General features: G+C 47.0%; 2 protein-coding genes across 2 annotated transcripts; one reads left to right on the top strand and one right to left on the bottom strand.

The window, feature by feature from the left end:
- The first annotated feature begins 270 nt into the window (after positions 1-270).
- Positions 271-14,192, top strand: CUNH3orf14 (chromosome unknown C3orf14 homolog). Its single transcript, XM_027700574.1, has 5 exons — positions 271-403; positions 1,942-2,023; positions 2,723-2,846; positions 7,584-7,658; positions 10,188-14,192. Exons 2-5 carry the CDS (start codon positions 1,971-1,973, stop codon positions 10,329-10,331), a joined length of 396 nt encoding a protein of 131 aa, XP_027556375.1. The 5' UTR covers positions 271-403; positions 1,942-1,970; the 3' UTR covers positions 10,332-14,192.
- Positions 14,193-21,288: 7,096 nt separating this feature from the next.
- Positions 21,289-24,391, bottom strand: FEZF2 (FEZ family zinc finger 2). Its single transcript, XM_027700573.1, has 5 exons — positions 23,924-24,391; positions 22,739-23,580; positions 22,515-22,649; positions 22,291-22,423; positions 21,289-21,877 (listed from the first exon to the last, which is right to left on the bottom strand). Exons 2-5 carry the CDS (start codon positions 23,522-23,524, stop codon positions 21,621-21,623), a joined length of 1,311 nt encoding a protein of 436 aa, XP_027556374.1. The 5' UTR covers positions 23,525-23,580; positions 23,924-24,391; the 3' UTR covers positions 21,289-21,620.
- Between the last annotated feature and the right edge of the window lie 222 nt (positions 24,392-24,613).

A 24,613-nucleotide genomic window follows, 5' to 3' on the forward strand; every position in this document is an offset into this window, starting at 1 on the left:
GGCTGGCGCTCCGGGCGCGCTCCCCGGGCCGGACATGGAACGCTGTGTGCCTCGTGCGGGGACGGAGCAGCTGTTTTAAACACAAACGCCCCCGGGCACGGCCCGTGACGCTCCGCGACCCGCGGGCTCCGTGAGGGGCGAGTGCCGGCACCGCCACCGCCCGCCCGCCCGCCCCTCAGCGCTCCCGGGCCCGGCCCTGATTGGCCCGGCGCCGTCCCGCTCCTCCAATCCCCGGGGCGAAGGAGGGTCTCGACCCCTCCCGACCCCGCCCACCGAGCCGACGGCTCGGCCCCACCTTTCCGGCCGTCTCCATGGCAGCCGAGAGGGGCGGGGGGTTCTTTTAAGGCGTCCCGGAGACCATGGCGGGTCGTCGTCTTCCTTTTGGAAGCCGGAGAGGCTAAAGGTAAACGGCCTGGTTTGTTTATTTACTTAATTACTTATCTATCGCCTGACTTCTCCTTCCTCGATCCTGCGGGGTGGTGCGTTCCGGCGGATCGTAAATCCTGACACCCCCTCCCCCCTTCCCCAATGGTAGGGCTCAGGCGGTGCGCGTCGCTCCCGCCCTGTCAGGGCCGCGGCCTGAGGGGGAGCGGCCCCGGGACCGAAGGGTCCCTTCCCATCCCGTCACGTCTTGTCCCGCCGCCCTCGGCCCCAGGGGCCTCCCGGGGCTGCTGCCGAGCCGGGAGCTGCCCGCGGGGGCTCATTCCGGGCTGCCTCCGGCCTTGGCAGCCGCCCGGGGCAACTGCGGGTGGAGCGGTTGCCCCGCGGTGCTGTGGGCGGGGGGTGCTCGGGCTGGTGCCGCTTTATCGCTCCCGTTGTGAGCCGTGGGCGCCCCTGAAGGCACGAGGTGCGTGCGGCGGCGCTGCCCGTGCTCTGTTTTCTCCTGTGGCCACTAAAGGTGTTGCTGATGAGCAGATACGGCGTGAACAGCACGACGTGCCCCGGCCGAGGGAAGGAACGAGCGAAGGGGGAGCATTATATCAACAGGCCAGGTGGACAGAAGTGTTTTCGGAGTGTGGTAAAGCACGCATCCCTAGAAGATGCACCCCAGCTTCAGCAGAGGCCATGTGTAAAGAACTGGTTTCAGTGTGACTCTTGACAGAGAGGCCCTTCCCAACGTTCTCTTTACCTTGATGAGATCTTCCAGCTCTCGCACCCTTTAATTTCATGAACGTGTGATAAGTTATTTAATTTTATTTGATGTGATGACAACACAGTCACTTCTGAAACGAAAAAAAAATTGGCTGTAAAACACTTTCAGCCTTCTGAAAAGTGCCATAGGATCTTTATTTGCATAAGGGGGCACTTGATCCCCTTAATAGATAAGAAAAAAGAACCAGTAAGATGTAAACTATTTAAACTGTGTACTCTCTCATGTACTGAGTTACAGTGCTGAAAACGTGAACTCAGAAGTTTTTGCTTAATTTTTCAACCACTTAAAAATAGTTTGTTAGCTTAAGTTACTTAGTTTAATCATGCCTATACTTAAAGAGTTTCCTATGAACAGGGCACTGTATCTGTGAGAAGTAGTTAAAAATCATATTTACAAGTAACTTTGTGTTCAGTGTAACATGACAAAAGCCAGAAATCAGTACTGTAAACAGTAATACATAGTTTTTGCAAGCACAGAACTTGTGTGCAGTTGTAAGCATCTGATACTTGAGAAAACTTAATGCTGAATCTGAAACTCAGAAGTAAAATTTTAATTCTCTCATAAATTATTAGAATACGGTAGGATTTTCCTAAAACATATTGTGAACATTAGTAGTGTGAATGTATTCAAAGCATAATGTAGCGATGTCTTGTGGCAGGTTTTGTGTAGATAGCTGACATATAAATATAATGTGTGCAACTTTTTAACCAGAATTGTTTAATACTGAAAAGTGTGTGTTGATGTCTCTCTTTGGAAGGTTTTAATTTCACTTGGTTTTCCTTTTGTAGGGTGACAAAACCAGGGCAAACTACTGAAAATGTCATCCTATTTGGCTCAGGAGGTTCACCTTGCTCGAAGACATGAGGAGATGTAAGTAGTTGTGTTCTACCTCGCAGCAGTTTGTGCTGGGGTCGTGTGAGACCTCCCTCCCTGCACATGACCCTCGGTGCCCGTGAATCCCAGCTCTGCAAGGGGCTGGAGTTCCAGGAGGTGGCACCCTTCCTTCATGAACCATTGGAATTAGCATCCTTGCCTGCCGTTAAGGGTATCTAGGTTGATGAGTTTTTTGACTTCCAATGATGGTACTGGTTTAAGATCTCCATTGTTAACCTCCTGTCACTGTTAAATTCCTATTTGGGGAAGGTAATTGGATTTTCTCACTCAACGCCTCAGTTATAGAATTGCTTCTTTGTTGCCCTGTAAACTCAGATTGTGAGGCAAACACAGTAATGATTCAGAAAAGTCTGTTTTTCTTGTAACAACCAGTACGTGCCAACGAGCAAAAGTAGTACTGATCAAGTCACCCCAACCCACCCTGTCTTTCCTGTTCTGGGAGATTCAGTGTTTCTAAGCACCTTAGCATATGAGGGCTGCTGGTTACAACATTATAGCTCCATACAAACGCAGCAGGTGATGCCTGCCTGTACCTTTTCCCTCCTCCAGCACACCCACCCTGCAGCCGGCTTAATTAGCCCCATAGTTTTGAGAAAACTGGGTAAGGTAAAAAGGTTATTTTCTAGCTCCTGAGCAAAATGTTCTACCCACTTAGCAAAATGTTTTCCTTTGTAGACTGTCTCAGAGATCAGAGCTGCTACAGCAGATGGAGACTTATCTAGGAGACAAAAAGACTAAAAAGACATGGCAAACTCAAGCAGCTGATGCAGCTCATAAAAGGAATGCAGCACTTTTAAATGTAAGTTTCTGCAACTACCAGGAACCGCATAGAAATGTCATGGTTATGTAGCTTAGATAATTAGAAAAAAAAAAAAGTGTTTGCTGTATAGTTGTCATTTGAATTCTCCTCTGTACAGTTCCCTCTTCTGGAACCCGACCAAAAAGTATTAAATGACAAGTCTTTATTATCTGACGGCATCACTACCTATTTCCCATGCCCTTCTTATAAAAGTCTCGTAGTGGAAGCTGCTACTATATATTTTTATTTTTTTTTAAAGTACGTGGAGATGCAACACATGCTAGTACATGTCTGTTTGAGGGAACTTAGGGGTCTGACAGGACTCACAGCCTCTCTACGCTTTGATTCAAGACATGGGGGTATGTTTGGAAAGAGGGGCTGACCAGCCTACAGTGCTTTTGGTCCAGGGGAGGAACTGCTCTCCCACCTCAGTTGCGTTAAGTTGTAGAAGAGATTTTCAGTTTGATGTTTTTCTTTAAATAGGTGTAGAGTGACTGCAAGAATCTTACTTGCAAGTCTGTAAAAGTAGTGTTTGGTGTTTCTGGTTCTTCCTAGAGGTGACACCATTATTAATTGTTCATAGCTGTTCCACATACCTCTTGTCATTTAGGTAAGGTTTGTGTTTCCTAGAGAAATTCAGCAGACACTGGAGAATGGGCAATTAAAAAGATCCAGGTTTGATGGCAGGGACTGGAATGCTAAAAGCCTCCTCTAGAACCCCAGGCTTAGGCATCTGAGTTTGAAGAGATGCACTTGGCCACTGACATGATGCATTTGAAAAATGCTTGTTAGTTGTTCGGGAAGTAGCAAAAAACTGAACCTCCTGTGCATTTTCTTTAAACTTTTTTATTAAGGGTCCAAATTGTATATATTGTGTTTACTGAAAAAGTAAATTTTACTCTAGATGATTACAAGATTAATTCGTATCACCCAAAATCCTTTGCTTCTTCGTGCAGAGCCTGGTTCAGGTTTAAAATGTTCAGATTTTGGGTGAGTATAATTCTGTTGAAGGCCCTCTTTGTATTTAAATGGAAGTTATATTCAGGGAGGGGTAGACAAGGTGAAACAGTTAGACAGGGACGCCTTCTTAACTATTCTGTGACAAGGAAGATTTTTCAGCCTGGACTGGTGAACTGGTGCATTCCAGGCTGGGGCAATCAATCCCCCCTGTATTGGGTATGGATAAGTGCAGGTGCTTCACTAGGGAGAAGTAAATGGTTTGGATTTTTTTTTCTGTAGCTCCTCCTCCATCAATTTAGTAATTTCAGCCGTTATGATCCCATTTTCCATATGCATTTTAGGTTAGATTTTTACTTAATAAATATAGTATTTTATAAATTATTTACATTTATAAATGCATTCTCAGTTTACACGTGCGGGCAAACACAATAAATGCAGAGTGTGTTTTTCCATGCTGAAAGCTTTATTGTATTGGAAATGTTAACAATAGTTCAGACATATACAGGGTGTAAATATTTCTGCAGTTAAACAGATATTTGCCGTCTTCTGTCACATCCTCAAAATTGTTCCTTTCAAGTGTCAAAAATGTTGGTGTTTGTACAGAAAAAAAGCAAAAACATATGTATCAAAACAAATTCTGTTGCAGGATAAAGTAGCATAAATCAGTTTAAATCTATTAATTTTATACTAGTTTTAACAAGCATGCACTCCTGCAGATGCTTTTTGATAACAGAAGAAAACAGGAAAAAAAAAATCTATGCAGCATAATATATGAGAAGCTTGAAAACAAGACTGATTAATGTGCCAGCTTCAGAATATTGTTCCTGATACCAGGCACTGTACATTTCACAGTTACCATGTGGAGAGTTGTTGATTTGGCCTACTCAAAAATACATGGACATGACGAAGTGTTATTTTTTTATTTGCATTTCTGGTTTTCTGCATGTAAGCAAAATCAGTTGTTTTCAGTAATAGATCGTAGCAAAAGGCATTTGTCTTTCTCTGTGCTAGTTGGTATTTATGCACAGGAAAGATTTCAAGATTAAATTCTAATCAGTAGTAAGCAAGGAACTAACCTTTTTTTAATTGAGATTTTGACATTATAAGCACTTGTTCAGCATTTTAACATAATTATCAGAGTATTTTCCTTGATGTCTTTAGAGGGAGGCTACAGATTTGGGGAAATCTGTATCATTTGGTGCTTATATAATGTTGTCGTAATAAAAGCAGAAATTAGACTAGTATTTGTAATCTAATTTATGACATTTGTTTTTCAGTGATATTTCTTGTGTTTAGAAATATGTATTACTTTGCAACAGCTTGTAACATGAAATAGAAAAGAAAGAATATGCTGTATAGTAATTAGTATTGGGAAGGTAATTTAGAGCAAATTTGCTTTCCTTCCCAGGCATGTAATTCCAGAATTATTTAAGTGGGATTCTGCCAGACTGATATCAATATAAGTGACAGCTGAATTTGGTCCCCTAAAAGCAATGCATGTGTCATGCATTCCATTTTACCTCTGGGGAAGGGTCTTGAATTGTTTTTGTTCCAGTCTTTGTGGTTTTAGGGGAAGCACTGTAAGATGCTCTCTTTTTATCAGTACTGTGACATATTCGATTTGCTGGGTTTTATCCAAAGAAGTTTATATTGCTGATGTATTTATTTTTATATTGATGACAGGGATTTATTTTTCCTACAAAGCTTACCAGTTCTGTAGACACACAAGAAGTGCCATCTAATCTTTCAGTAGTTACAGTTATTTTCTAAAGCATACTACACCTTCCAGCAAAAATTTCTTTCACTGTCTGTCATTAAATCAGTATTCTGAATGACAATAGACTGCACAACATACAAACTGGAGTGAGCAACAAAAAGACACGTCCAATATCTAGGCTATGCCAAAGTGACCTTCTCTTCTAAACGTATATGCACAACTGCTGTCTCCTCTCTTGCCTGAAAGACACTCATTTCCTATCACCATAAACATTCCAATGACTTGGCTGAGTATATAAAGAAATAATGATTGATGGTCTTCCTTCCTGCTGAAATTCCTACAGTAATTAGGAAGCAGGAATCAGAAAGGAGGAAAATCCTATGGAAGAATGAGGTGAACGTTACTGATTGATCCTTTTTCCAGTGTGGTGATAAATTCTCCAGACTTGGCCTGAGCTATTCTAACACAAGCTACACTTGGTGCTGTTGGTGGTGTATCTGTTCTAAGTACATGCAACAGAGAAATTCCTTGCTTAAGTTACTTAAGTTTTTGTTGGCCTCTGTTATTTTGACATCGTGATTTCAAATGGCTTCCGTCATTGCTTTTGTTCCCCCGTTATGTTTATCCCATTAGTCTTTTCTCACCTGAAAAGGGACAGCTACTTGCTGCTTCCGAGGATTTGGATAGGGCAGACTAAATCTCAGATTTTTCTCGAACATCCTTTAACTTCCTACAGCAGTATGGATTTTGCTGTAGAAAAGGGAGAACAGTTTTGCTCGGATTAGGTTTGTAATCATGTACAAGAGAATACAGTCATTGTAAAAGGAATTCATGGAATAAGAACACTAAATTGAATGAACTGACTGTATCTGTCACTAAGTTGAACTTCAACTAACAGTAAGGCTTGTTTTTTTTTGCTTTTATTAATCATACTCACTAAATTTGAGTCATATTTTTGAAACTAAACCTGAGTCAAGCACTGTGTACTTATTGAAGTATTCAGACTGGCTATTATTCAATACGAGTAATCATGTTTGGTCTCTCTTGTGGATATGCTCCTCCAGAATCTCACTCTTCCTTTCAGCAGCAGTGGTGGTGAATATTTGGGAAGTCCCTTTGGGGAATTTCCTCTCTCATTTAGTTTTTCTGTTGTACTCTTCACACCCGCTCTCTGCTCCCAACTCTGCCATCTGCTATACTTTCTTTCCCCCTCCACTCTGTTCAGCTTTGGCTTCTTCACACCCCACTCCCACGTCCCTTTCTGTCTCTCTTCATCTGCCCACCACTCAATCTCTTCAATGTTTGGGTATGGAACTAAGCCCACAAGAACGGGTCAGAACTTTAAAGGGGGAGGGCGGTGAGTTTGGGGGTATGCTTTGATTTGTTTGTTGCTGTTGTTTTTTTGGTTGCTTCTTTTTTTTTTTTTTTAATGTATTTAGGCCTTTGTGAATCCAGCACACATCCACTGGACAAGCAGAAACCCAAATACTGATTTTTTTTGTAAGAAAGCTATGTGAGGTGCATTGTCATCCAAGTTTGTCTGGTGAACAGCTTGCTGCAGCTCTACATTTTTGTGCACATGTTATGCATGCATATTAGCAAGTCATCTTTGTCTTGAGAAGTAAAGATCTTGCACATAATTTGCCTAGTTACTTTACAGTTACAGTAGCTAGAATACATACTTCAGTCTTCTTGTAGCACAGAAAAAGATGTTCTCTTCCCCTCTATTTCCTTAAGTTTTATAGAACAGAATTTAACTGATTTACCCTGGTGTCCAGAGAGAATAACAGTGTTTTACAGCAAGAGTCCTACATGGTCCTGAAATGTACTCTTGTATGAAAAAGGTACAGCAAACATATTAAGCAGTTGTAGGGTGTTAGTCTAACAAGTATAAGTTGGATTTCAGAATGGCTAAACAAAGATTTGAACTTCAGTGTGATTATTTGAATGCTTTTTAGTTTTAATGGGTTTATTAAGTGAAATGTCTGTTATGTGAGTGTGTGTTTTCCTTTTAAAATTCCCAGTGTTTGTTTTAAAAATATACTTTGCCTGTGTTTTAGGATATAGAAGCAGCAGAAAAAAGGCTGCAAGAAAGAGTGTATTTACTTCCACATCCTGAAACTGTTAAGTTAGAAGTAAGTCCTAGAACTCTGTCTTTTTATTTGCTGTTTACCAAATATTTTGTTGGGGTTTTTTTCCCCTGAAGCGTGTTCTTAAAGTGAAAATAATTGATTTTAAAATCCAGTGACTGGTATAGCCAAAGGCCTGTGTACTGTGTAGCAAGCTGAACCTAAATTCTGGGGCAAGGTCCCTAGATTCTGGAGCATTCTGGTGGAAATATTTATCAGCTTTCAGATCTGTACAAAATTCTATTTAAAAATGAAGTCAAATATAAAAAATTAATATTGTGAATATCAGAGGATTACTGTGTTTATTATATCAGAGTAATTTAGTTTGTTTTATATGGTCATCCCATTCTCAGTTTGCCACAGATCTTTACATTTCAGGGTCAACAGTTTATCAGCATGAACAGAGGAAATTTCACTTCAGTTATTTTGTGGTTGTATGGAAGCTTACAAAAAGTACTACTGCTGCAGGAACGCTCTATTTTTGCTTCTCAACCTTGGGACTATAAAACATTATTTGAATATAAAAAGTTTGAGCAGCCAGATTCCCACTTGTGTTTCTTGCACCAATGGTTTGTGGGTTCTGCATTGTGTGGTGGCTTAGTCCTCACAGGCACAGCAGCACAGTGTCCCACACAGGTTTGGGTGCTGGGGCACTGTCAGGGAAGGGCAAAGGTATGTTTTTAGCACTGTCAGCTGTGAAAAGAGGTGTATTGTGCCTTAGCTTCACACCTGCTGGGCAAGTGTTGTCGTGCTTAGGCTATTACTTAAATGAGAGGCATCAATCCGTGTTCTGGTTACTGTTAAAAGTTTTTATCTGTCATGGCATTTTGTAAACAGCCTGCTGTGACTGTGGCTTTTTTATTATTCTTATTTTTAGACATTTTTAGGCATAAAGGTGCATTTTTTTTCCTGGATACCTGTACATCTTGGTTGATGCTAAGAAAGATGCCAAGCTACTAATACTGAACCTATTTTTACTGTGTTTGGAAGTAGTTCTAGACTCCTTGAGGACTTTTGAGACACCAGCTAGGGTTTTCTGGGTCAGTTTTGGACTGCTGCTCCCTCTGTCCTGTGTTGGGTGTTAAGCTGCTTGCACCATGTAAAGCCAAGTCCTCACAAATTGGAGACTGCCGAGCGACTGCTCTGGCTGCAGAATGTCTGCACTCTGCAGCAGCGGTGAAATTTTAGAGAGAGCAGAGTTACTATTTGCAGGAGAAGATCCTATTTCAGCTTTTTTTTTTTTTTATATACTTCTAGAGAGGAGTGCTATAAATAGTGGAAAAAGAAAACTTTCTTTCATGGTACAAAATTCTTGTGCGTGCTTTGTTCCAAAACACTTCTGAGCATATTTCACTCAGCCATATATGTGTCTGTATTAATATACTCTGAAAGTTATGGCTATAATGGATCCCCAGCTTGCTAAGTCGGAGTAGTTTTGTGTGACAGCACATATGCTTGTCAAAAAAGATTCTTTGAGTAAATCTGTTGAAGAAAATATTTTTGTAAATCTGCAAGAGCCACAGTTATATCTGAGCTACATGCAAGGATCAAAATGATTAGCCAGGAATCTAATACCCTGCAGGGAGATGTTCAGTTTTGTGCTACGTTTCTCCCACATTACATAATTAAGTAAAATAAAAAGGCTCACTACATATGTACCATGACTGTTCTCTACTACAAAATTACTTTTTTCTGAATGGACATCAATGACTAAAAATACTTTTGTTGGTGGATGGATTAAGGTGTTGGCTTAATACGGTTCTTCAATCACATTATTTTTGTGGAAAAAAAGATAATACACAGCACTTGAAAATTTCCTGAAAATCCTACAAACAACAAAGTTATTCTTAGGATACCAATACAAAATTGATGAATGATGAATTCCACAGATAAATAATAAGTTAAATTCATTACTCAGAGGCACAGCATAATGCAGGAGGAAGGGTTAGATGATCCACAGTGGTTTTCCTAGACTTCAAGCTAAGTATACAGATTTTTTTTTTTTTTTGTATTATTTGTTGGTCCAAATACTGGGGATTATAACTTCATCAGCGAGTTATCACATCTAAAATTTTACTCAGATATTTAGAACTATAGTACTGCAGACTCTTCTGGCATAATCAGTTTACGTTGGTAAATGTGCAATTTTCATTTCTAATATTAAACCGGGTTTTTTCCACTTCAAAATTAAATTCCACTAACATACATACTTAAGTATAAAAGCTACCTCAGGAAAAGTATATTATCATGAAAAATAGTTTATTAAAGGTACTGTGAGGGTCTAAACTAATCTGTTGCTTACCACAAGAGGGCACATTCAGTCACTTCACAGTTCATGCTGCAGAATGAAATCTTTCCAGGCTGATATTTTGTATCATTCTAGATATCTGAAATTTCATGTGTAAGTACATTGTTGTTTTCTGAATTGCTTCACTCATAAAGTAAGATTTAATAATGTTTTGCATATCTATATTGTTTTAAACAGGCTGACACAGATATTGAAATTAAGTTTATTTTTTCTTATATCTTTCTCAGACTCTCTATTGGGCATCAATAAAAGAATCTCTTCCCAAGTGGGAAGAATTTCTTTTAGGAAGAGCAGAAGTTCCTATTGGCTTTAAGAAAATGAAAGCTACAAAGCAGAACATAAACTACTCAGAAGAAGACTCACAAAAATAAACATTCTAGTTGCATTTTGGTTTGTAATTTATTACTTAAGCAGAGAAGATCATCCAGATCGGGCAACAGAATATCATGCCATTAAATTGAAATGTAAATAATTTAAATTAAAATTGACTATATTGGATAATTTGAATCCATTGTTACATTGTGTACAATTCCTTATTTTTGTTCGGTATTAGAGGAGCAATCCTCAAAGGGGCTTTTAGGATCAAGAGTGAGAAACACTGGTGTATAGATTTCCACCAAGGCAATTGCTTTTTCAGTATGAGAAGAGTTTTAGGTTATTTTTAATCCTCTGCTTCTACATGTAAGTGCGATAAGTAAAGACAGATTCTTGCATTATCTTTCTTCACTTCAGTCATCTGTGCTGCATGCCTGTTCGTGGATGAGGGAGAGAGCAGGAATTTACCATTAGGAGGAAAGGCAGGCTGTGTGCATCAGACAGAGTAGCCTTGGTTTAGCACCAGGAATCTGTAAAAACCTTCATGAGAGCAGTGGTGGAAGGAACAACCTTGATTTTCCATATCCTGTTTTCCCTGATTTTTGTCATTGCCACTTTCATCACTTCTACACCTCACTCCAGTAAACACTGCTGCTTTTCCCAACCTCCTTCTGCCTACGTTTTATTTCCTGTCTAAGGGGTAGGGAAACAAATCTCCAGGGCTTTTTGCTACTTTTAGGCTGCCCTTAATGCTATTTTCATTCTGTTGATATAATCTACAAGTGAGGACTTTTTCTTAGACATGAAAAGTTTGGGAGAAGCAAACTAAAAGGTAGGTGGAAGTGGCTGTCCAAGAACAAAGCATATATAGAAGTTGAGGAGATAATAATTTCATTTCAGACATTGAACAGCTGCTCAGCTTCCTCCTACAGAGGTGTAGTATTGGTGAGTTTTAATTGTGCAGTGGGCTAACTCAATATGAAAAATTCACAGTACAGAACTTCAGTATCAGTTCAATGGAAGATCCTTCCAGGTGTGTGATGTGGTCTGCAGAAATTGAATCCTTCCCAAGCAAAAGAAGCCTAGAAAATACTATTTTTTGTTATGATTAAGAACTTGGACTCGAGTCAATATACTGTTAAAATTTAATCTCATATCCAACAATATAATTCCACCCCAACCTGGAAGTCGGAGAAAAAAAATTTATCTCTGCCAGTGTCTGAGGATATGAAAATGTAATTATTACAAATTTTACTAAGCTACTAGTTAACTGGCTCTGCATCTCCATGCTACAGAGATATAACCTACTGGTTAAATATATATAACTCTATGCTGCATGAAGAATCACTGACACAATAAAATCAAAACTTCAGCTGTGATATAAAATTTTTGTATGTTTTCCACAGGAATATTAAGAGTTCCTTTAAAACTTTTTCTATTGAAGTGTCCATTAAACTGATAAGTTTTTACAGAAACTGCCATCTTAGAATTATCCTGTTGAGTGGGTGTTGGTGTTTGTAACAATAATGTTGTTTTCATAATATGTGATGGCAGATTAGCACGCTTCTCTGCAGTGTTGTTAACAGTTGTAATTAAGGAATAAACAGTAAAGGGTGTCAGTCCGATGACAATTTCATCTATAGTGTCACAATACAAAATGTCACAAAATATTAGAACTGTTATATAACTACAAAAATATCAAATTAGGCTTTCATCTTACAAGCTGAGAGCTTAAAAAAAACCTGGCATAGAGACTATTGCAATTTTATACCTACTCAGTGTTCTGTCACAAAGACAACTTGGTAATATTTTCTTCTGTAAGCTCACAATGTGATTCTCAATCTGATTTAGCGGGAATGTGGATGGATCTTACAGTAATAGAGCTCACATTTAAAAAGCAAATACTTGGAAGCAGTTGAGCAGACAAGAAGGGAAAAGCTATTACACATGATGCCCAGAATGAAGGGATGGGTGAGCAGTTAGTCACTAACAAAGACTGGGATTCAGCCCGCTCTTTGCATCCAAAGGGAAATCACTTAAACTAAAATCTGGGCCCCTAAGTACTTTATACATACGAATAATCTGGGTCTTTATCTCTTTCGACTCCGCCTCACCACTGGGACACAATGCAGATGCTCACTATCTCCTTGCCCCTTGTGAATTCCCCTGGAAGGAGAGCTAAGTGTGTGGACATTGAGGGCATGGCAGCTGGATGGATGAGGATTTGGCAGCATGCAGGGAAAGGCACCTGCAAGAAGGATTTGAGTAGTTTCCATGCTGCAGTTGGGTGTTCATGTAGCGTGTTTGAGATTAAAATGAAATTATCTTCAAAGAAGGAGTTTAAATTTTTCTGCAGCATAACTTTAGAAGCACTGGGACAACAAGTGCAAAGAAAGCTGTATAGGAACATGTCCAGAAAAGTAAAAATTGAAGAGAAACATTAAAAGCAGGAATGTGTGTAGGTGACTGTTCTCAGAGACAAGGGCCTTCGTGTTGGCCTGTCGTCTGAAACAAATGAATGCAATTGCCTGTGACTGTGAAACAGCACAGCAGAAGGGGCAGGGGGGACACAGCAGGGACATTAAGGTACAGGAGTGAGTGTCTACTGATTTGGCACAGACTTTGGGGCACACAGTGTCAGGGAACATAATTATATGGCATCTCCTGTTCTACTTAATTTGTTAAGTTTAGCTTACTACAGCTGGGCTAGCTTGCTGCTTGCCTTTCTGTAGATACAGATTTGAGAAAGCAAATGAGAAACTTTAGTGTGTTTAAAAAATTTTTTTAAATTCCCCCAAACTGATTGATACTGATGTGATTCAATATTGGCTTTATATGACATCCTGAATGGGTGTTCTACACCAAGTCAAGGCTATTACCTTAAACATATCAATTCAATGTAGTTACCACATCTTTTCCCAAACTTTTATATATATATAAATATAAAATATATATTATAGATATTACATCATAGATATCTTCTGTAATTTCCTACCCATCCTGACTAAATGTTTTTCCCTTAAAAAAACCCTAACTTGTTACTCTGCAGTCTTGACTTGCTACTTGCCCTTTTATGTTAAAATACATTATATACATACACTGCAGTGGTCTTAAGAGCCTGTTGCTTCTTGTGCTTTTCTGGTGGGTGGGGAACAGCAACTGAGAGAAGAGCAGTGAAAAAACCCAAAGGTTTTGCCTGGCTGTAAGTTCATCTTTGAGTATCTTGCAAGAAGAAATAATTAATCATCCTTTTTTAGGTTTATGCACAGATGAGTAGCCCCAGTGCTAACCCAGGAGCACAGCCTGTTCACCCATCTTGTCACCTCTGCCATCACATTCCCAAGCTTTTTACTTTCTCAGTTATTCTGGCTGTGGGGGCAGGAGCAGAAGGCATGTTAGTTTTCCCTAGGATAAGAAATTTCTTACTCTGCAGAATCTTCCTCGAGACTATTAATTTAATTTGGGAGTACATTTGAAATAATAAGTTGGTTTGGACAAATGATATTTGATACTATGGTATCTAGATTGTATTTATTCAGAGTCATGTTTTCATTGGAGTTGGGAGCTACATTTTAGGCTGTCATTTCTGTCTTTTTCCTTCACAAAGAGCAGGTTGGGGATAGAGATGCTCAGTTTGAGTTTGTTGGTACTGAAAAATAAGAAAACCAAATTTGAAATGGAATGTACTTTTAGAGGTTATATCTGAAAGAAAATATTATTTACTCCATAATGGTAATTTTCATAATATTTTAATAGTTGTGTTCAGATACAATATGACCTTAAATATCACCCCAAATGCAAGCTGTTTTAACATATTTGTAATGCTAAGGTCTTCATTACTGTGATATTCTGTTTCCTCAAGGATTATAATCCATGGATATACTGTGTTAGAGTTGAAATAAAGCTTTGATCCTGTAGTCGCTGCCTCCTGGATCTCGGTGTTATATTGCATGTATGAGTTGGATGTAAGTTGGTACCTGTGGTAGCCAAGTGTGTGAACAGCAAGTAGGCCAGTGATAAATACTTTGCTCAGGTATGGTGTTTATTTTCCTGTGACTCTGATATGAAATTCTAATCTGCTGAGTGAAGATTAGAATCTCAGAAGTTTACTGCTGAAAAATCCAAGTGTAATGAATCCCAGATCGATTATTGGCACCCCTCCTATTGTTTCACAATAACTGAGCTAAAGTACTTCAGATATGCGATTACTAGGAAGATGTAGATAGAGAGACTTAAGCCCTTGCAAAGGAAACAGGTGGGGGAAAATGGTTCTTTAGTACATCCTCCTGCTGTGTGAAGCTCTTTGTCTTAGCTATAAATAGCGTGATTTAATTTGGGAATTTGCTACTCCTTTTAAACACAGTTGAAACAGCTCTTGAAAATGCGCTAAGTTGTACCCGCTGTGTATGGAGCCTTCCAGTTGTATCTTTTACATTTTACTTACTTTGAATACGTCTGTTTTTAACGCATACAGATAGGAAGTATGCTCACTTCTCTCATAAGTTTTATCGCTAGTGATGATGATCTTAAAAATAAATGTGTGGTGTTCTTTCTCCTCACTCTCAGTCGTATCACCTACCAGAAAGCCCTAATAGGCAACAAAATAGTGTGAGACGGTATTTACATCACACTTTTGAAACAGATTCAAGCAGAGCCAGCTGCTGTAAGATTATTTTACAAATCTATTGCAAATTAATAATAGGAAAAATTTGCCTTTCTTTAAGTAAATTACAGTCTCCTTGACTAATTACGTAGCTTGAAGCTGCAGTAAATAAGTACCTGCCTCACTGCGGTGTTGGGAAATGTAATTTTGATTTCCAGACCTGCCTTTCTTTACCCGTTTAGTTCGCATGTGTTCCCAGTAGCTTCATTGACGGAGCTCTGTCTGTTGCTCAGTAAAAGCTTCCGGAGGATGATGTGCCCAAGTGGAGCACATGCCCGCAGCTTTGTTCGGCGCGGTCGAACCTGCGCGCTGCGCTCCGCGCTCGCCCCGCGCCCCGGCGGTGCGGGCTCTGCCCGAGGGGCAGCGCTGCCCCGAGCCGGGAAACCCCGAGCCCAGCGGCTGTGGGAAAGGGAGAAGGGACGGGACAAAAGAAACACCCCAAACCCATTGCTTGGTGGTTGCCCGGTGTGAAATGCGCTCGCTGTGGTGCGGGGGAGGACGGACGGACGGCGGTCGGTCGTGTCGGGGCGCAGGGGCTGCGCGTTGCCGGGAACGGTGCGCTGGGAGAGGGGACGGGGAGCGTGTTGTGTGTGTTCTCCCTCACTCAAAGGCGCCGAGATTTCCAGGAAAGCTCTGGGCAGAGGGTTTGATTCCTTGGAAGTGTTCGTAGTGATACCCGTAACGATGAAAAACGTATCCGTAAATCTCTTGGGAAAAGGTTTGTCTATGTGACCCAAAGTGTGGCAGCTCCCTGTCACCTGGGAACAGCGTTTAGAAGGCGTTTAAACTACTGCAGCCTCTTTGCGCTATTTCTCGGACGTTTCTTTGTATCAAGTTTCCGGGTACACTTGGCTTTTTCCTCTATAATCAGCTTTCTCTTGCTGGATTCATTGAGTGATGCGATAATCCAGTGTTGGTAATATCTCAATTCATTAACATAATGAATCAGAAGGAAGAGGCTGATTATAAATCAGAAAGCTTCTATTTATGTGAAATATCTTGGCAACTGGCAGCAGTGAGGAAGACAGTAGAAGGAGTATCAGACAGTTAACAGGACCTCGGGAACGCGGCTGCAGGAGGACTCAGGTGCTCTCTGCGATTTAAGCGCCTTAGCCCTCCAAAGGACAATTGTGCCCATTGCAGCGAGGCAGCAGCGCTGATTTGGGGAAGTACCTGGCTCCCGTGGCCTCGGTCTCCCAAGTGGTTCAAAGCGCCCATCCCCGTTGTTTGGGAGAGGGTTTTGCTCCTGGCCGCCGCTGGCAGGTCAGCCCGGGGGCCTGGGACAGGGGCTGCCGCCTCCCCCCACCCACTGCTGTGGCTCATCGCCCACGGGCTGAGGAGGCCCAGATGGGGCCCGGGGTGCTCCGAAATGCTCGGCGGGGAGCCGGGAAAGGCGAAGCGGGTCCAGTGAGGTGCCCAGCCCCTGTCCCGTCGGCTGGGAGTCCTTCTGCCCCCGGACCAGATCTCTTTTAAAGTTACTCGTCAGCCTGCTTCTTCTGCAAATGGAGAAGACGGCAAAGATGCAAATATTTGTAGAAGTCAAGTTTTATGTTGTTTCAGGCTTATACACTCAGAATTCTGGGAGCAGACCCCTTTTCTGCACTCTGTGTCTGTCTCCACTGGGGATCATAAAGTGCTTTGGTGACTAAACATGCTCTTACTCCCAGAGTCACTTTGTAGCAGATTTTAAGAGCCCTGGTGACTTGAAGCACCTACACTGAAAGGCCACATGGCCCGGCTGCAGCCCCAACACCTGATGAGGAGGGGCAGCCCCTTGTAAAATGGAGAGCACAGAAGTCCAAATGCACCCTTTTCCTCTTTTTTTTTTTTTTTAATTTTTCATTGAGGGCACATGTTGCCCATGATTGAATCAATTAAGCAATTGCAATAAATCAATGAGATAAATACAAATATGGGGGAGGAGGCTTTGGGCCAGGCAGGGTTAGCAGTAGGAGTAGGGCACAAGTGGGGTTATAAAAGGTGGGGAAGGGTCATCTAGAGAGTCAGGGCAGGTGGCAGAAACAAACTGGTAAGAGCATTTTTGCCCCCATTTTATGTTTTTTACTAAGGCCCCGTGGTGATGGTGTTGGTGAGCACAGCGCCGTGGCTGTGGAGAAGGTGGGGAGAGTGGGAAGGCAAATGTTTAGGGCAAAGCTGGCCACGGTGCAAGGTCTGCCTGCAGAAGCCCTCAGGAGAGGAAGGGCATGGGGTGAGTGGATCACCCAGCAGCTCCCCACCAGCACCCCAGCCCGGGGGGTGGGTGCCTGTCCCGCAGCCATGGCCTGCCGGTGACCCCTGTCCTGCACAGCCCCAGGGCCTCGCTGCCCTTCGCCATCCCGTCTGCAGGAGGCTGCCCAAAGGGTCCGACGCGGCCGGGCAGCCGATAGCCCTCGCCGTGGCCGCTGTCCGTGCTGACCGAAGGGCGATGCCTGTGCCGGGACCTGCCGTGCCGTCTGTCCCTCGGTTGCAGGGGCACCTTCCTCCGGCCCTTTCCTCTCTCTGCAGAGCACGGCTGTGGGTGGCACCACAGCCCTGGCTCTCCGGGGGTATCCAGGGTCCAAATCTGAAGAGGTAGGGAGGGCCTGAGGAAAGACGCAGGAGGTGTTAGGGAGTTGACAGGGGCCACGCCGTGAGGGCTGGGGAAGGAAGGACAGCAAGGGCCGGCAGTGAGAACACTGAGAGCCAGAAGGACAGCAGTGCCCGCACCCCAGCCGTGGGAGGGTGAGGCCCTGAAACCCGTCCCTGGAACGGACTCTCGAGGGGTGGGCCGGCACGCTCGAGGCTCAGTGGGCTCGCTTAAAAATAATGCAAATACTTCCATAAAACTGCTTAAAGCGAGAGACGGACAAGTCCTGCAAGAAATTGGGCGTCCTTGGGGACGCGGCGGGTTGGGAAAGGCATGTGTCAATTTAGCCCTAGTGTTGACTTAAGCGAAAGTGCTAAGCCATTCCTAAACCTAAGTCAATACAGACTTAAGCCAAAATTGTTATTAACGAGCTCTAATCTGATTTAAGAGCCTCCGAGCGAGCCGTGTCTACACGAGGCGCGTTGCCTTGCGCTGCGCTCCGCGGTGCCCGGTCCCCCGGGGGGGCCGCGGCCCGGGACAGCGGGAGGGTCGGGCGAATGCATCCCCAGGGTGGAGGAAGGCGGTTTTCGAGGAAAGCCAGGCCGCAGTGATTTGGGATGACCGGTGATTTCCCTCCGCGGGACAACCTCTTAAAACTGTACCCAGCTCGGCTGGCGTGGGGCAGTTCGGGGCTGTGCAAACCCCTGGGCCGGGGGTGTTTGCAGCTGGGGCCGGGGCTGCCGGGACCCCTCCGCCGTGCCTGGCCCGGGGGTGGTGTCGAGGGCCGGTAGCTCCGCTCGCTCGGGAGAGGGACATGCCAACGCATTTTTTTCCCCCGTCCCAATGGGGCAGTTGAGCCCTCCACTCCACCCCCCAGTGGGGGCCTTTCTTTTCTTCCCCACCAGCTTTGAGCAGCCCTGTTTCAGATTGGCCTTTTTATGTTTGATATAAAGAATAGTTGTTGGCCAATTCCATCTTTTCATCGCTGCTCTCCAGGCCCGGGTCCAAGCGGCTTGTCAGATGCTCATTAACTCCCCCTTTGGCTCTTTCCAGTGTGTCTCCTAAGCTCATTGTGCCAAGAACTAGCGCTTCTTTCTCTTTACACGGCTCCCTTTCTCTGCTCCATCAGGGAGACAAATTACTTTCCAAAAGGGATCGCCAGGGATGGTTTAATGAGAATTTCTCTAGCGCTGGCCGTGGAAATCAATGTAGTTAACATTCGGTGCACTTAATTGGACTTTTCTCTTCTGCCTCCTTCAAAAAAACTCTGAAGCTATCCTGTTAATCTCTCATTTGTAATCAATTGTGTTGACTAAACAAAAGTCTAGGTCGTCCTTTCTTCCTGTCCCAGACAATCCTTTGTTGCCTCTAAATGCCTCATTCTTGAGTGCTCCTGGTCGTGTAGATGGGTCCGATTTTTGACAGTTCATTATTGCGCTTTTGTCCATTTAATCTCCCTCGCTGTGTTTTGCATGTGCATGCCTTAATGAGCTCCGTTGGCAATTAACATGTTTCTAGCAGCAAACTGGTTGCTCAGACGTTTGGAGAGCGGAGTGCAGGGAAAAGGGCAACGCAGCTGCCTGTAGGTTGGTCGCTTCCCGGTGCCCGGCGCGGTGCCGGGACGCACCTGGGAGCCGCCCGGTGCCGGGGAGGCGCCGGGCCGGGCCGGGCGGGCCGAGGGGGGAAGCCCGGCGGTGCTGGCACGTCCCTCTCTGCGCGGAGGCACCTCTAACCCTCCCCCCGAGGCACCGGCACCGCTCAATCTGTTGTGTGCGCGGCTGTGGCGCCGGGAGAGGGGTTTTTTTTGTGCGGGTTTTTGTGTTATTATTGAGGCTTGCTGGCAAGAGTGCCGAAGTGTGAGCAGTCGTGGACAGCAGAAACATCTTGTGAGGGAGAAGATAATTGGAGTCTCTGGCGTGTGTGTGTCTGACAGAGCCGCCCCTCCCCCGCGATCTGCGGCTTGTGTGTGCCGGGATCCGGGCGAGATCCCGGGGGGGGGCAGGGGCCGGCCGGTGGCGAGCGCGCTGCCGCGGCCCCTTCCCGGTGCGTCCGAGGTCGGGGGGAAGCCGGAACGACAGCCGGCCCGGGCAGGGCTGCCCGCCGACACCCGGGGGGGGCCAGGTAACCAAGCCCACCCAGCGGCGGCCGATACGGCCCTGCAGGGTGCCCCGAGGATGCCCTTAACCGTGACGGGGATGACTCCCTCCCCCCTCACAGACGGCTCTGTAAACAACGCCGCTTTTTATAAAAATGCCATAAGAACGCGCTTCCTTAATTCCCTTCCCGGGAGCGGGTTTCGCACTGCTCTCGCCCATCAGGGGAGCTGAGGAAGCAGCCTGCACGCTGTCTGTGGGGCCTGTAGCCGCGCCTGGCTCCCGCTTTCGGCTCCCGACTGGCAGCCCAGACCTTTTCCCGCGGCCCGAGGTGCGGAGGAAGCAGACCTTCCCCCGGACCTGGCAGCGGCACCGGCTCCGTAGCCGCCCCTCGGGATGCTCACGCCCCGCTCCCCTCCTCCGGAACCTTGTCCTGCCGTGGCCTCCCCCCGCACACTGTCCTCTCGGAGAGAGGGGTCCCCCCCTCTGTCCCCGGCCCGTGGGCTGCAAAGGCTTGAGCTGCAGCCCCTTTGCTTGCGGGACCCTTTCCCCCGACAGGGTGTCCAGAGCGGTGACTTAACGGCGACGGGGTTTGCATTTTTCCTTTTCTTTTTCTTTCTTTCTTTTTTTTTTTTTTTAATTTCTTTTTAAGCTAAAACTCTCCCAAAATATTTTAACAAATTTTTGTCACGATCTTTCCCCACTGCCAGGATAATTGGACATCCTTTTCCGCCCCTCAAACCGTCAAAACGCTACTTCTGACACTGGAAAATGCAAACCCCAAGAAACTCTGAAATCGCCCCATCCCTCCAGCGGGAGCACGGGGCCCGCCAGCCCTGGCCCCAGCCCGCTCCTCGGGGAGCGCGGAACATCGCAGCCGAATAATGATCCAGAATCCCGGAGCGAGGGGTCGCCTCCCGTTCCTGCGCTCGGCGGCGAGCTGTGCTCGTCCTCGCCTCCTACTATTTAACCACTCAATTAAGCGGAGAAAGGTGAGCTCCCCATTACGCCGTCCCCGGGCATTTCGGTGCCTGTCTCGTTCCCCTCTTCATTGGCAAGCCCGGCCCGAGCAGCACGCACACGCCCGGCCGCCTCAATCTCCTTTCTCCGCTAGAATAATATTGTTCCTAACGACGTGGCCAGAATAGACACTTGCGTATTAAAAGTGAGGGAGGGGGGGAGATGAGAAGGGAATATTTAGTGTAATCCAAGTGCTTGATTATCCATATTCTGATCAAAAAGAGTTTCTGAGGCCTGCTGGGAGTGATTAGATTAATGTAATGCGGTTTGAAGGGTCTGTGTTTTCTCTCTTAATTTGGGTCATTACTCGGAAAGCAAGCGTGAGATAATTTTATCTGCATGCAAGGAAAGATAGTCATTCAGCAGCGGCTTAAACACGCCGTAATGAACCGACCCCGGGAAGCAGCTCTGGGAAACTCCGAGCCGCCGTTCGCGCTGCCGGCCGGGGGTCCCGCACCGGCGCTGCCCCCGTTCCGGGGGGCGGCTGCAGCCCTCTGAAGCCGCCTGGCTCCCTCCCGCCCTGGTTTTGCTTCCTGCGATGCCCGCGGCTCTCGGCGGGCCCTGGAGCGGCAGGGCCCGACTCCCGCAGCTCCCGCACGCCGCGTTCACACGGGGGATAGCGCCGTGCAGCCCGGTCCCCGCTCGGGCCGGGGCCGAGGTGGGAAATGAGACACCTGCGAAGGGCCGGTTTATTGTCCCATGATAGATATAGATATAGATATATATTCCTCACTTATTCGAGCGTACATTTAAAATGGAGATTTACAGACACGTATAAAGAGCGCTGTCCTGGCGCGGGGGGCGGCCAGCCCGGCCCCTCCTGGCCCGCTCCGGCGGCGCAACGCGCCGTTAAATAAGATTCCTCTTATGTACAACTGCGGCTCGGGGTCGCTTGCTACCGGCGGCTGAGCTCGCTTGGGAAAAGACAGAGAAGCGAAGGCTGGTTTGGATAAATAGTGCTGGCCTGGTGGAGAAGGTCCGAATGGGGCGGCGCGCCGGGCCCTTAGCTCTGCCCGCTGCGCCCAGGGTCCCGCGGCGGAGGAGCGCTGGAGACGCTGTCGTGCAACTTTCGGACGTGCTTCTTTAAATCAAAGTTTCTGCAAAATCCTTTCCCGCAAGTGACACACGTAAAGGGCTTCTTGTCGTTATGGGTGTGCATGTGGAAAGTCAAGTTATAGATCTGGTGGAAGGCTTTGTTGCAAATGGTGCACTTGTACTGCTTCTCTCCGCTGTGGGTCAGCTTGTGGTTCTTGTAGTTGCCTGCGAAGGAGGAAAAAGGGGTTACCCGAGGGTGCCGCACGGTGCACAGGTAAGGGGGGCATTAGGAAGTGTCTCCCCCCGCACCCCCGTCCCACTTGTCAAACTCAGTCCGCGTCAGCGCGGAGCAGCGCGCAACTGGCACGGCACAAATGAGAGGCAGGGTCAGCCCGGTGACCCGCGGCAAACGGAGGGCTCTGGATTAGGACCAAGGCCCGGCACCTCTCATTTAAAAAGCATTTAGGGAGAACCGTCAGCAGTGCCCGGCGATGCGGCCCGGCTTAGAGGGAAAGTAATTGGGAGCGGCGGCGGCGGCTCTGCCTGCGCCCCTCGCTTCCCCCAGCCGGGCCGGGCTCGCCGCGTTTAATCCCCGCTAATGATAGGCGAGGGCCCCGGCCCGGCCCGGCTCAGCTCACCTTTCTGGTGGAAGCCCTTGCCGCAGAACTCGCAGACGAAGGGTTTGTAGCCGGCGTGGATGCGGATGTGGGTGTTGAGTGTGGAGCTCCTGTTGAACGCCTTTCCGCACTGGTTGCACTTGTGGGGTTTCTCCTGCACAGGGGGGCGAGAGGCCCGTCAGTGGGGGCTGCGCGGAGAGCAGGGGGGGCCGCCGCTTCCCGCACCCCGGCTGCCCCCCACCTACCTGGGTGTGGATGATTTTGTGTCGGCACAGGGTGCTGGCCTGGCGGAAGCCCTTCCCGCAGACCTTGCAGACGAAGGGCCGGGCCCCCGTGTGCACCGGCATGTGGCGGGTGAGGTTGTAGTGCGCGTTGAACACCTGCGGGGAAGCGCCGGGAAGGCGAGGTCAGGCACGGCCCCGCCGCCGGCCGCCCCCGGCCCCCCACCCCGTGCCGGCGCCCCCCTTACCTTGCCGCAGACCTCGCAGGTAAAGTTTTTGGGCTTGCCCTCCGCCGCCCCGCCGCCGCCGCCCCCCATCTTGGCGTGGCCCTTGGGGGGGCCGCCGCGCTCCGCCGCCGCCGCCTCCTTCATCACCTGATCCAGGTGTCCCGGCAGCCGCTCCTTGTGGGCGAAGGGCGGCGGCGGCGGCAGCTTCTCGGCCGCCAGCCCCGCCAGCTTGGCATTCTCCAGCAGGAAAAGCTTCTGGTGGGCCGAGAGCCCCCCCGGCGGCGGGGCGCCCAGCAGGCCGGCGGGGAAGAGCTGTCCGTGCAGGAGGTCGGCCGGGTGGTACGCGGCGTCCAGGTAGTTGAAGTAGTAGAGGGAGCGGGGGGCGGCCGGCACGGCCCCTGCCTGGTGGATGACCTGCGGCTTGATGAGCCGGCCGCTGGGCTGGCCCAGGGCGAGCTCTGCCTTGCAGCAGACGCCGCAGTTGGCTTTGCAGAGCCCCGCGCCGCCCCGCAGGCTGCTCTTCCACAGCTCCGAGTAGTTGAGAGTCTTGGAGGGCAGCTCGTAGCCCAGCGGCGGGATAGGGATCACGCAGGGCAGGGGCGAGCACAGGCTCAGCGGCTTCTTGCCCGGCTCCGGCCCCGGCCCGCCGTGCCGCTGCTCGAAGGCTGGCTTGGGCTCCGACGTCTTGGCCATGATCCGCTCGATGGAGAAGGCCAGGGTCTTGGAGGGGTTAGCGGCGGCGGCCCTGCCGTCGTGCCGGGGGCAGGACGAAGGCATGACCGTCTCCAGCGACCCCGGACTCGCCATGTCGCTCCGCCGTGCGGGAACTTGGTGTGAGCAGCGACTCGCTCCCGCTTTCGGCTCTGCATTCCAGAAAAGCCAGGAGACAAATCAATTTAATAAGCACCTTGTTCTCCCCCCACCCCACCCCCCACCGGCACCCCCTCCCTATTTACATTCAAATGAACATATCCAAGAACAATGGCACGTAGGGTACCAGATTACTGCTCATTAAGCGGAACACGCTAAAGTAACATGCAAGCTAGACCTTGTTAGTATTAAAAAAAAAAAGGAAAGAAAAAGAAAAGCCTCCTTCAGCCCAATGCCACCCAGCCCAGCCCCACCGATGGCCACGGTCCGGGAAACGCAGGAGCAGGGGCGGGGGGCACGGCGAGGGGCGGCGGGACTCGCCTTGGGACCACTTACCTTTGCCCAGCGCCGGCGAGACTCATCCAAGCAGCGCAGTGTGGCCACAGTCACATTTTGATAGCAAACATCTTCCTGAGCGTCAGATCACGGTCTCGTACATTTAAAGCTGACATCACATGAAGTCACTTTGAGCAGAATGACATGGGGATGCCACCATGGATCTTCCCCGAGCCGAGGCGCCGGGCTGGAGCACGGTGGGTTGGGGCAGAGAGAGGAAGACGAGCCCCCCCTCTCCACGCACAATTTCCTTCCAGTTTAAGACGCACAAATCGCTCGTGTGCGAGCTGGGTTTTTTCCTCTCTCTCTCCCTTCTTAAAAAGCAACTTGCAAAGCAGAGGAATCGTTTTGCATGTGGCAAATTAGAAGGCAAGTGCGATTCACAAGTTGGGTGGAAAAGAGTGCTCCAGTTCTTGCTGGGGTTAGAAGAGCCACTCCGAGTGAGCGTGAGGATTTTTTTTCTTCTTCTTCTTCTTCTTCCTTTTTTTTTTTAAAGAAGGGGGAGAATGATTTTTTTTTTTCTAAAGCAACTACCACGCAACCATGCTCGAGTTATTTTGGCAACCCATCTGCAATCAGCTCCGTTGCAACCGAGCTGGAAGATAATTAATAAATTGTCACTTATCTGCGAGCCTCCCCAGCATGTATAAATTAATAGCCAACCCATTAATTAGGACAGTGTATTAATGT

The sequence above is a fragment of the Neopelma chrysocephalum genome, unplaced genomic scaffold (genome assembly GCF_003984885.1).
Source record: "Neopelma chrysocephalum unplaced genomic scaffold, ASM398488v2 Primary Assembly neopelma1_147, whole genome shotgun sequence".
In the NCBI taxonomy this organism is placed as follows: Eukaryota; Metazoa; Chordata; class Aves; order Passeriformes; family Pipridae; genus Neopelma; species Neopelma chrysocephalum.

Coding starts and splice junctions, on each gene's coding strand:
- CUNH3orf14 (XM_027700574.1), top strand. CDS start 1,971: ATGTCATCCTATTTGGCTCAGGAGGTTCACCTTGCTCGAAGACATGAG. Junction 2,024..2,722: donor GCTCGAAGACATGAGGAGAT/GTAAGTAGTTGT, acceptor TTTCCTTTGTAG/ACTGTCTCAGAGATCAGAGC. Junction 7,659..10,187: donor CTGAAACTGTTAAGTTAGAA/GTAAGTCCTAGA, acceptor TATCTTTCTCAG/ACTCTCTATTGGGCATCAAT.
- FEZF2 (XM_027700573.1), bottom strand. CDS start 23,524: ATGGCGAGTCCGGGGTCGCTGGAGACGGTCATGCCTTCGTCCTGCCCC. Junction 22,650..22,738: donor CCTGCGAGGTCTGCGGCAAG/GTAAGGGGGGCG, acceptor GCTTCCCCGCAG/GTGTTCAACGCGCACTACAA. Junction 21,878..22,290: donor CAAGGGCTTCCACCAGAAAG/GTGAGCTGAGCC, acceptor CCTCCTTCGCAG/GCAACTACAAGAACCACAAG.